The sequence below is a fragment of the Rana temporaria genome, chromosome 8 (genome assembly GCF_905171775.1).
Source record: "Rana temporaria chromosome 8, aRanTem1.1, whole genome shotgun sequence".
NCBI classification, from domain to species: Eukaryota; Metazoa; Chordata; class Amphibia; order Anura; family Ranidae; genus Rana; species Rana temporaria.
In genome coordinates this window covers 66,652,093-66,665,068 of record NC_053496.1, presented here as the reverse complement: position 1 = coordinate 66,665,068, position 12,976 = coordinate 66,652,093, and the positions used below count along the sequence as shown (strand labels likewise).

At 42.8% G+C, this 12,976-nt stretch overlaps 1 protein-coding gene across 3 annotated transcripts in view; it reads left to right on the top strand.

The window, feature by feature from the left end:
- The window catches only part of TACC2 (transforming acidic coiled-coil containing protein 2), a 235,628-nt gene that overhangs the window by 213,635 nt on the left and 9,017 nt on the right, over positions 1–12,976 (top strand). For all 3 annotated transcript variants that reach the window (XM_040361948.1, XM_040361949.1, XM_040361946.1), the window contains 3 exons: positions 545–621; positions 6,131–6,174; positions 11,739–11,747. In XM_040361948.1, the coding sequence (XP_040217882.1) occupies positions 545–621; positions 6,131–6,174; positions 11,739–11,747 (130 nt within the window). The remainder of the gene's footprint in view (positions 1–544; positions 622–6,130; positions 6,175–11,738; positions 11,748–12,976) is intronic.

Below are 12,976 nucleotides of genomic sequence, written 5' to 3'. Positions count from 1 at the left end.
GAAAGTATTGCAACGATATAATGTTTGAGGGTTCTAACTTCTAAGTAAAGGGAAGGAGATGGAAACAGGCAGGGAAGCTCCATTAGCATTGCTGGTTGTCTTGTCATACCAACGGCCACCACAAGAGGGTGCCATATTACAGAAGGCACCATAGGACTGCAGAAGGCCGCAAAGCCGCGGCCTCAATAACAGGCCGGTGCGGCCCAACGCGATCGCGAGGTGGGGTGCGCACAGAGTCAGGGTACCCCAGCTGTGCCGCCCCGGGCGCTAGGTCGCTAATTCTAGTCGCAATTGCGACCTGGCGCCCGGGGTTTGTCGAGGCTTGGCTTATGGCATTGAATAATTAAAGTAACGTTTTTTACATAAATAAATACAATTATATATAATGTATGTTTATAAACGTGTAACCTTTCAATAAAAGTAAAATAAAATTGCTGAGTAGAAGTGTCTGTCTGACATAAGTCCAGTGCTCGGGATTAGCCAATGTTTATAGTCATTCTTTATTCACTGCTATATTCTACTAACCTGCCATTTTATTCTTTAGATTACAGCCAAGGAGAGAGAAGTAACAGACTGGAAGAAGAAGTATGAAGACACTCGCTGTGAGGTGGTAGAAATGAGGTGAGAGGAGCTTCAATCAGCCATATATTGTACATTGTTCATCTATCAGCCCGTCTTATGTAGGCTCTAGGTTTTAGCATTACTGGGCATTGAAGTCTGAGCTGTCTTGAGCATAGCAGACGATCCTCTTGTAGTACTGTGTAATCTTGCTTTTTATACCTCAGATGGCCTTACAAATCCTAGGCATTAAAGGCCCCTCCATATGGCAGTGAGATAAGCACAAACCTACATCTACTTGCATCACAGGCAACTCTTGAACAGAGAAGATTCTCGTTCAATCCCTGTAATGTATAAAGGTCCTTAGATCTTAATGTGGGAAATCTTCAGACTGTAAAAGTAAAATCTGTGGAAATAAAATATTGTGTACCCACTAACATCACTTAATTTGGTAACTACCCAAGGGGTGACTATTCAGAACCCAAAGAAGTTTCAAAAACTAGTCTGTGTATAAGGGTTTTAATAACACCAGAAAAGCTAGTAGTAGGCACTGACAATTATTTTTAGAATGTTGTTGCACCATGATGAATGAGTTTTATAAATTGGAACATAATGGCCCGGATTCACAAAACACTTACGCCGACGTATCTCGAGATACACCGCGTAAGTGTAAGTATGCGCCGCCGTATCTGTGCGCCGTGCCCACAAAACTAGAAACGCCTGAAAATAGGCTTCATCCAACCGACGTAATTTTCGTACGCCGGCGTATCGTTGGCGCATATTTACGCTGGCCACAAGTGGTACTCCCATTGATTTCCTATTCACCTATGCAAATGAGGGAGATACGCCGATTCATGAACGTACTTGCGCCCGGCGCATAATATACGCGCTTTGCGTAAGTCCTACGTCCGGCGTAAAGTTATTTATACACCTTACTGCTGCTGAATAGTGCATGTAGCATGGGTGTAAGCATCTCCAGGGATGTGTTGCCCAGTCCTCTCCTATATGTCGGCCTCTTGTGCTTAATAGTAACACTGGTCCCAAAGGTAATGAACCTAATAGGTGCTCAGCACACCATGTATACAGGGGAGGAAGAGAAGAAAAGGATGCCTTCAATGGTGAAATATCATCAAATAGGGTGATCTTTAATAAGGATCCCTGATGAAGTCACAAGGTATGTGACGTAACGACATAGGGAAAGAGATTACGCGAGACTGACGTAAGCCGGAAGATATCGGAGGAGACGTAAGACGGCGCTGTGGACGCCGCGTCTTGTTTACTTTTATGCACACCTATTTGATGATATTTCACCATTGGAGGCATCCTTCTCTTCTCTTCCTCCCCTGTATACATGGTGCGCTGAGAATTACCTTTGGGGCCAGTGTTACTATTAAGCACAAGAGGCCGACATATAGGAGAGGAGCTGGAGAGGACTGGGCAACACATGCCTGGAGATGCTTACACCCATGCTACATGCACCATTCAGCAGCAGTAAGGTGAGAGTTCTGGGAGACCGGGCACGGATTGCATTATAATACACAGATTCACACTACACTAGAAAATCTAGGGAAGATTTGGATACCAACCTATCTAAAAGGACAATCCATCTATTTATCTTATTTTGGGACATTTTCTTTTCCTTATCTGTTTTTTCATGATCCACCTGTGACCTATTGTCACTCTACACCACATATTGTGTTTTGTTTGACCATACCGTACTATTTATGTGATCACTTCTTTAGTAGTTTTTACTACGGTTTTTAGCGCTTATCACCTTTTATTGCATTTATATTTTGTGTACAGTGAACACTATTAGATACTGCTGCTTTTTACCTACTTTATTCATTTAATATTGGTTTACTCACAGTAGCGCAGAAGTTATCACCTTTATTACTAATTGTAAATTCTGTGGTATGTTCACAACACTCAATTAAACCCTAGGAGCCACTTGGATGAGTAGTAAAATGTTTTCAGTATTACAGAACAATTCCTGTTGAATATGAGTAACAACTGCTAGCTATATTGTGATCTGAATAAACGAATGGCAGGAATACACGATAAGAAAATCTGGTGAAAATTTCCGTTCTGCGAACGATCGGCCCATTTTCTACTCGTTGATGCCCAGCAAGTAATACCTGATATCGATATTTTGAATGAAAAAGACCGATAGGAAAAAAATTAGAAATTGTGTTGAAGGTTATCAGAGCAGTTGGTATTAAACGACTAAGATTGTATAGTGGGGAGCAGAGCTTTTTTCCTCAAACAATAGGTGTTGGAACAAAACCATGACCCCCAATACCCCTCCCCTCTCCCACACACCCTCCAAATCACATCAAATAGTGGGTGTGAGCAGATTTCATAAACAGTAGGAAGGTCTTAAAGGGGCATTAAATACCAGGATTGCATTACATACAGAGTGCAGAGTTCATGGGGGTTACATACAGAGTGCAGAGCTGTCACTTGTAAACACAGAAACCAGACTTCCGTGTTTACAAGTGATTGTGGTGAGCGGGCACCAAAGGGTCTGAGCCAGAGGTGGTGGAACTGAGTTCCACCAAGTTCTAGCTGAAAAAAAAGCCCTGGTGGGGAGTAATATTCATTATAATCTTGTACTACTTACCTATTACAATTGTTTTCTTCAGTGGGAAAGGTAGACTTTCCTCCTATTTAGTAGAGTTTGGGGTTAAGAGCATCATAAATCCTAATAGTAAAGACAGAACACAGAGAACAGATATTAAAATCATAGGTGTTAAAATCCTAATTCCATAGGAATATAAAACTTTTCTGCAGAATGTAAAGAACTGAAGGTAGTTACTGGAATTCTGACTGTACAGTGAAAAAGCAAGAAAGTAGAAAGAGAATGACAGATGGCCATGAAGGAAACGGATTAGGAAAACAGGAGGCGAGGAGGAAAGTAGAAAATAGCACACATTATCCTAGCAGAGGACAAGCCTAGAGGGAGGAAGTAAGAATAGTAAACATAACATAGACAAATCGGGCTAGGTGAGGTGTTGGAGGAAGTAGTAGTAGTGGGAAGTAGTATTTCACCCCAGGAAGGGAACAAGCCTATACAGGATTGCTTATTTGCTAGTATTATCCAATATAACACACAGCATCTTAGTTTAGTGGTCTCTTAACCCTCCTGGCGGTATCGCGGTAGCGTGACTCGGGGTGGGTTTTTTATGCTGAAATCGGTAACCCCGAGTCACGCTCGGGGTAAGCTATGCAGAGCCTGCAGTGTGCGCTGCCTTACCTTGTCCTGGATCCAGCGATGCCACCGCGCTGTGTGAGCGAGCGGGACCTCGCTCGATTCACACAGTGTCCTCCTGTGCCGCCGATCTCCGTTCCCTGCGACGTTACGACGCACGGGAGCGGAGATCGGCGCCAAATTCAAAAAAACAAACACTTTCAAGTAAACAAACACTATACATACAGTATACTGTAATCTTATAGATTACAGTACTGTATGTAAGAAATACACACCCCCCCTTGTCCCTAGTGGTCTGCCCAGTGCCCTACATGTACTTTTATATAATAAAAACTGTAGATTGTCCATAGCAACCAAAAGTGTCCCTTTATGTCAAAAATGGTTTTAGAGCAGCTAGAAAACAGCGATAATAAATTATAATCACTTGCAGAATTGTGCGATAGCGATTTGTGGGGAAATTCGTCATAAAAAAAAAAAAAATAATAATGACAGCGACAATTTTGCAACTGAGCAAATTTCAATGATTTTGATTTGATTACATTATTGAATAATTTTTATTAGAATTATATTATTATTTGTTATAATTATTTATAATATTATAATTTATAATTTTGTTTTTAAAAAAATGTCATACTCGGGATGCCTATTAGATTCTTGTTTGGTCAGATTTAAGTGAGTTATTCCTAAGAATTACAGGCCTACAGTATAAAACGCCAAATTTCCTTGCAAATAATTGTACCGCTTTTGGTACGTAATTCCAGACAGAATCATACCGCCAGGGAGGTTAAGGTCACGGTTGCCCGACACTTTAGCTAGCAAGGAGAGAGCTGCTTTGCTGGTGAGCCCTTGCCTCTGACTTTCTGCACTTGTCACCATCAATAAGAATGCACAGGGAAGGAGGGCGTTTTAGCTACATCTACCGCTGCATTCCTCAATGTAACGTTTGTTGGGGGCTGGAGACAGGCGATTGCTAGCAAAACCACCACCTCCATGCTCGCTGTGGTGTCAAGCGCTGTGCATCGGGGGGGGGGGGGGGTGTCTGACATTGTACCTAGCAGGAATGGACTGGCCATTGGGACTACAGGGAGTTTCCCGGTGGGCTGGCTTTAGTGACAGCAGACTGCCACCCCCCTCCGCTCCTCTGTCTCTCCCTTCCGGCAACGCTCACCTCCTCTCCCTCCCTGCAGCGCTCACCTGGGGGGAACAAAAAAGCAGGGGAAAAACCAGAGGAGCAGGGGGGACGACAGAGGAGCATGGGGGAGGGGACAGATATCTGACTCAACAGCTATGGCCTGGGAGTTTCTCACTTCTGCCTAATCTTGTCCCATAAGGGGGAGCACCAAACTGATTCTTTGCCCCGGGTGAAATAAGGTCTACCTTCCCCACTGGTACTGCCTATAAGAGTACCAGTACCAGCCGTTCTACTCTAATAAAGTGGAACGGCTAGTGAAGGGGGAGAGGGGGCTTGGGTGCGGCCAGGCGCAGGGGGGGGGGGGGTGCGGGAGTTGTCCGGCAGCCATGGGAGAGACCTGTCAAAGTGGGCCAGTCTGGATGAAGTCCAGGGCCAAATTTTTGTCCCAGTCCAGCCCTGGTACCTAGTGTTACAGAGCACTGAGGAAGATGGGACAAAGTATTACTGAATGCTGTAAAAAATTCTACTTTTTTAAAGCACAGAAAACACAGCATAAATCGGATGACTCTTTCTATGTAGTTGGGTACACAATCCATAATTCTGTATAATGCTACAGACTTGCTGTGAGAGCTGACCAGGGTTGCCTCTGCGGCATTTTTTACTGACAAAACATGAAAAAGTTACTAACGGAGCACACTTTTTATGGACAACCTTAAAAATGACAGAACTAAGAAAAGCTAAGACAATGATAGCATGATATGGAAACACTGACCATACACATAACTAGTAGTTTGCCTGGTTTACACTTACAAAAGCCAACACAGCATGACAAATTATCAGCCTCTGATATGTATGGAGATTTGTAAAAGTCGCAGGCTTTTACAAACTGTCAGTAAATTTACTGACATTTAGCAACCCTGGTGCCGATAGGAAGATATTGGTGTTACAGCTAACAGTGCAGACACCCTCCAGAGAGAAGAGCACCTTCCTATGTTGTATGATAGATACATTCTGTTATACTTATACTTTTGGACAGAACTCTGTTTTAATGCTAGTTTACAGCAGTTCATCACATCATTATTTATGACAACACAATCCTCCTAACTGGCAAAGTCACTTTCTTAATCAGCATGAAGGACTAATTGTTATCACAATTAAACTGGTATGCCTTTAGGACGGTTGTAAGCTTTCTATTAAGAAAGAGATTTAAAAGTCTTTTTGTTTTCCTCCAGAAAAATTGTTGCAGAATATGAACAAACAATTGCACAGATGATTGGTAAGTGTTCACATTGTACATACTTTTAGCATGCATGCATAGCTTTTTGTGTATATGCTAATGTCACTTAATATTCTGGTAAATTTGTGGGAACTAACACTAATCTTAAAATTATATATAAATTGTATGTGTGTGTGTGTGTGTATATATATATACACACACACACAGCTGTGGCCAAAAGTTTTGACAATGACACAAATAATAATTTTCACAAGGTCTGCTGCTATAGGCCCAGATTCTCGTAGATCGGTGTATCTTTGTGTGGGCGTAACTTATCCTATTTAAGTTACGCCTCTGCAACTTAGACGGGCAAGTGCAGTATTCTCAAAGCACTTGCTCCGTAAGTTGCGGCGGCGTAGCGTAAATAGGCCGGCGTAAGCCCGCCTAATTCAAATGTGGAACAGGGGGGCGTGTTTTATGTAAATAACTTGTGACCCGACGTGATTGACGTTTTTCACGAACGGTGCATGCGCCGTTTGTGGACATATCCCAGTGTGCATTGCTCCAAAGTACGCCGCAAGGACGTATTGGTTTCGACGTGAACGTAAATTACGTCCAGCCTCATTCACGGACGACTTACGCAAACAACGTAAAATTTTCAAAATTCAACGCGGGAACGACGTCCATACTTAACATTGGTACGCCGCATGTACGCCTCATATAGCAGGGGTAACTTAACACCGGGAAAAGCCTAACGTAAACAGCGTATCTGTACTGCATCGGCTGGGCGTACGTTCGTGAATTTGTGTATCTAGCTGATTTACATATTTCTAGGCGTAAATCAGCGTACACACCCCTAGCGGCCAGCGTAAATATGCAGTTAAGATCCGACGGCGTAAGAGACTTACGCCGGTCGGATCTAATACAAATCAATGCGTAACTGATTCTAAGAATCAGGCGCATAGATACGACGGCTCAGACTTAGAGATACGACAGCGTACCTGGAGATACGCCGTCGTATCTCCTTTGAGAATCTGGGCCCCAGTGTTTTTAGATCTTTTTTGCCAGTTGCTTCTATGGTATACTGAAGTATAATTACAAGCATTTCATAAACGTCAAAGGCTTTTATATACAATAACATGAAGTCTATGCAAAGAGTCAATATTTGCAGTGTTGCCCCTTCTTTTTTAAGACCTCTGCACTTCACCCTGGCATGATGTCAATCAACGTCCAGGCCACATCCTGACTGATGGCAGCCAATTCTTGCATAATCAATGCTTGGAGTTTATCAGAATTTGTGTTTTTTTTTTTTTTTTTTCGCCTGCCTCTTGAGTATTGACTACAAGTTCTCAATGGAATAAGGGTCTGGGGAGTTTCCTGGCCATGAACCCAAAATTATGATGTTGTGTTCCCCAAGCCACTTATGGCAAGGCATTGTTTGTAACCAAACTGTTCTTGGATGGTTGGGAGAAGTTAGTCCAGGAGGGTGTTTTTGTACCATTCTTTATTCATGGCTGTGTTCCTAGGGAAAATTGTGAGTGAGCCCACCCAGACAAGGTTTTTGAATGCCCCAAACAATCGGAAAGGGGATTCATTAGAGAAAATTACTTTACTACGGTTCTCAGCAGTCCAGTCCCTGTACCTTTTGCAGAATATCAGTCTGTCCCTGATGTTTTTCCTGGAGAGAAGTTGCTTCTTTGCTGCCTTTCTTGACACCAGGCCATCCTCCAAAAGTCTTCTCCTCACTGTGCGGGCAGATGTACTTACACGTGCCTGCTGCCATTCCTGAGCGAGCTCTGCACTGGTGGTGCCCTGATCCCGCAGCTGAGATAACTATAGGAGACAGTCCTGACACTTGCTGGACTTTCTTGGCCACCCTGAAGCCTTCTTCACAAATGCAGTGGAAATGTTTTTTTATGAGATTTCACAGCAAAGAGGGACTTTGCAATTAATTGCAATTCATCTGATCACTCTCCATAACATTCTGGAGTATATGCAAATGGCTATCATAAAAACGGAGGTAGCAGACTTTGTGAAAATGAATATATGTGTCATTCTCAAATCTTTTTGCCACAGCTGTATCGTAAACTTGTACTGGGAGAACTCTGAAGACTACAGATGCTAATTAACTTCTAAAAATGCAAGTTGCTTGGCTTTCTATGGCTATTGTTTCCTTGAGTTTGTAGGCAGTGCAGGCAGAAAAGTCAAATCTTTTTATCTGCATACTTGTTACAGATCAGTCACTAAAGCCCTGTACACATGGCCCAGAATCTTATCAGGAAAAACAGTTTTTTTTTCCCGACGAGATTCTTAGCAAGAATCTCTTGCCGGCCGAGTGTACAGACACTCCATTCAAAAGAACCGCCGTTCTTTTGAATGGCACAAAAGCGATGACGTCATTGACTACGACGAGCATGCGCTCGTCACATTCTATGCCGTCGTCGCCATCTTGCTACACCCTACCTATGCCTTGGAAGCTACGTACATGCGTCAAAGTCATTTCGAGCATGCGCTGGTTTCCACGGCGACAGGTAAGTATACAGACGCTCAGGTTTCTCGGCAGGAAAACACTGCTGAGAATCACAATGAGAAAATAGAGAGCAGGTTCTCTATTTTTCTCGTCGAGATTCTGGGCAGTTTTCTTGACGAGAAACCTCAAAGCCGTCAGTGGTAAATGAAAGCTGTACTTCTCCTGTAATTGCTACCTGCCTTGCTCTCATGCTAATTTACTGGCTTCAATACTTGAGAAGAACAGCTTTTATTTACCACTGAGGGATAGCTCATCTGATGGATTGAGTTTTTGCTCTGTGGTGCCTGTACTACCACAGAACTTTGCAGATTTCCAAATACTTTGCAGGATATTTAAAGTCCAACTGAACTTTCAATTCAAATCAGCTAAAGACATTACATGTGCATCAAAACAAAAGGTGTGCAAAATCTTAGAGAAAGTGGCCACATCCTGAGTAGAAAAACTTGTCCCTTGGAAGCCTACTGTGGAGAAGGACCCTTGTTCTCTGTAGAAGCAGTGGTCTCTCTGCAGAGTTCATACACCCCTGCTGAATCTAGAGCTTTCCAGTCAGTAGTGAACATAAGCTTACTGATTGCACAGCTATAGGTCAGACCTTTGCAGAAAGACCACTGTTTCCACACAGAGAGAAATGGTCCTTCTCTACAGCATGCTGGCAGGGTATAGCTGTGACTGCTTTGTAGAGCAAAGGAAAACATGGTTTCAAAGGAGGGTCATTGAACACATTGATAGACTACTGAGGGGAGAAACAAAGATCGCTTTCTCTTGTGCTGGGAAGCAGATTGGATACATCCCCCTCAACAGTGTACATTCTGAATGGTTAGATAATTCTCTTCCCTTTGCATGTTTTTTGGTTGAACACTAGACCTTGAGGATACCGAATGATCAGAACAATGTTGTGTTTTGTTTTTTACTATTTCTACACCAATTTCTCCTTGAGTCCTTTGTGTTGTCTCTAGAACAGTGCCTACTGGGCCCTTCCTATTTGATGCGTGTAATTACGATGCACGTTTTTCCTATGGTACTGATTAACTCATAATGTGAGAGGGCACTTCTGTTTATCTAATTCTAGCGTATTAATCTATGCTGTGCCGAGTAAGACATCCTTCCTTTTTCTCCTTTTTTCTTCCTTCACTGCCTTTTTTTCCCCCTTCTTTTCTTTTCCTTTTTTTGGCAGGTTCTCCTGGTTTTTTTCTCTTTCCCGTTGCTTCTTTAGTCATACACAGGACAAGTCTTGGTACATTGCTTAATATTTTTTACACATCTTTTGTTTTGATCCACCTCAAATATATATGGGAAATTTAAGCGAATGGTTTAGTTGAGGCAAAGTGAAAAATACATCAGCCACGTGCAACCAAATAATTTATGTTTAACTGATCCGATCAAAAAATAAATCTCATTGATTGGGGTTATGAAGTAATGAACCCTCCTTGCTGCTTGCAATGTCTTTTTCAATAACTTGCAACCATGAGTTAGGCCCCGTTCACACACCTGAGCATTTTATAGCTACAAAACACTTAACATACAAATTCCCATGGTTTTCTGTGGCTTGAAAAAGTACAGGAGCTTCTTTTGAGTTACAAATGTCAAGCATTTTTAGCCCCAATAGATGTCAATGGGAACACCTGAAATATCATATCATGCATTTTTTCCCCTAGTGACTAGGGAAGAAGCAAAGCAAAAGCTCAAGCAAAAATGCTAATAAACACTTGTACAAATGCTCAAGAAAAAAGCCTGTAAACATGGCCAAAGAAGCTCAGCTCAATTGATGTAACTTTGATTGCAACCAAAGTGCATTATGGGGGTTACTAAAAATGATGCACACAGAATTTGATGTAACCAATCAGCTTCTAACTTCAGCTTGTTCAATTAAGCTTTGACAATACAATCTAGAAGCTTATTGGTTCTTATGCACAGCTGCACCAGATTTAGTAAATCCCCCCTATATGTGCAGTGAACATGTATGCATTGTTCCATCCTAACAAGCCTTAGGCCTTGTACACACCACAGCTCAAGTTGGAGCCGCTGTACTTACAATCCGATGTACATTGATCTCAGGGCTCAAGTCCTGCGGGAACGTGTGGGAACGGAGTCCCTGCACTTTTTTCACAGCAGGAACGCAGTTCCCTTTGCAGGACTAGAGCAGCCGAGCCGCCCGAGCCAATCCTTCACTAAGCGGCAATGCCCAGCTCGAGTCACTGTCAGGGGCAGGCGAACCTTAGTAATCCTTTATGTTACTGGCCGGTTCCTGTATATGGAACTTAAAATTCTTTCTAAATCCCACGATAACTCGCGGGAGACCTCCGCAATGTCTCCTGGGAACAATGACAAAAGCTCCCAGGAGACACTGCGGCATCGCAGAAGTGACCCAATACCCGCACACTACCCGATGAGTCCATATACAGGAAACGGCCAGTAACATAAAGGATTACTAAGGTACAGTGGATCGAAAAAAGAAAAAAAAAACATGCGGTTTAGTAATTATGCATATGAGCGTATCATTTTTTTTTTTTTTTTTGGTGGGGGAGTGAATCTTGGGTGGGAGTTCCCACACTTTTTTCCCCAGGACTTGACCCCTGATTGATCTCCCCTGTTGTGCTATTGTGTCCTGACAGGGGGACTGCCCCCCCTGCCAGAACAATCCGGTCAGTGCTCTCAGCCATTGGTTGAGAGTGCCAATCGGGAGCCGGTCTGCAGACCTTTTTCGGTCATGGCCCTTCGACAAAAGCTGGCTGTCGGACTGGCTGCCATACACACGGTCCGAATGATGGCTGGTTTCTATTGAACCGGCCGATGCCGTGCCACATTCGGCCCGTGTGTATTAGACTTAAATAGGAAGATAGACAGTGATATTGAAGCCAACAGCAGCTTGCATTCCCCTGAAATCTTGTGTTTGATGCCCTTTCAAAAGCTAGGCAGCATTCCCAGTAGTATGATTTACTTTCTTTTACTAAAAATGTATCCTCTTCATCCTTTAGCAGGAACAAACTCCCAACTAGCTTTGCAGTTCTTCCCTTGAACTAACCTGATTTACTTTGCTTGTTTTATTTGTTTTATCCCCTGCTTTCTGCTTGTTTTTTTTGCTTACGAACATAAGGCAGCCCAGGTAAGACTTTAATGTGCCCCGTATGTCTGTAGTAATGTACTGAGACGTCTGGTGAATCCTGTAACCATCTTTTCACTGGCTGTCTTGTTGTAAAGGTCTATCTGGCTTATTCAGTATGGCAGTATAAAGAGCGGTTATTCTGCATACATTGTAGTGCCGCATACCCACCACTCATATATCATCTCCCACCTCTGGGCTTCTGCACGTTACATATCATCATTGCACTGCCTTATTAAGTAAGCTAGTCCTGTATGTATTTTCTTTTCATCAGTGCTAATCATATTAGATGCAATGAGGGCCATTTTAGATCATTGTTGTGATTAAAATATTTCATGACCTAATAATCATGTCTTTGTTATCCATTGATATTGTGTTCCACCCAATACTTTTACTGTTTTAGCTTTTTTAATCATTTACTTTTACAAACACCAATGCTCACACATGTACCAGTACAGCTATAGTGAGGCTGGTGTGGGAATATGGAGGAGAATGGCTTTAGGTATTGTAAAGCTGGTCATACATTATACAATTTCCTTTTTCAATTTCCTTTAGATTTACCTTCAACTATGTAGTGCAAGGGCCTGTCTGATTGCATACACATTGAAAGTGTTTAGATGTGACCCCATATTATGATTTTGGTAAATCTAAAAGGAAAATTGTATAATGTATGGCCAGCTTGTTGTAACCCACAGCAGATAATCCTATTTCTTTTGCTAAGACATTCTCTTTAAAACAGAGTCGTTTTAGTAACATTTAGATCAAGGTACAAATAACTAAAGTTCACTATATACTTAGACATAAGGTCACCTGGCCCTTCTTAGTCCTGGGTGCTGGTGAATCAATCTGTAATAGAATTGTCTTTGCATGGAAAAGGCCAAATCTGATTAGTATGACATTGGCAGGGCTGGTGCTACCACTAGGCAAACTAGGCAGCCGCCTAGAGTGCCCTGCTGCCTAGGGTGCCCAGCCAATGGTGTTCCTACTCTCTTCTATCTGTAGCAAGCAACTAAGTCTCAGCATCAGCAGGCAGCTGCCACTCCATTTGCACATAGTGTCAGAGGCGCAGCGGCGGCAGAGCACTATGTCTGTGTCCTGACTCTTGTATAAATGGAAGCAAGCAAACATTCATTGATGGGCGCTGGTGAGGCTGCATTTGATGAGCGCTGGTGAGGCTGCATTTGATGGGCGCTGGTGATGGGCGCTGGTGAGGCTGCATTTGATGAGCGCTG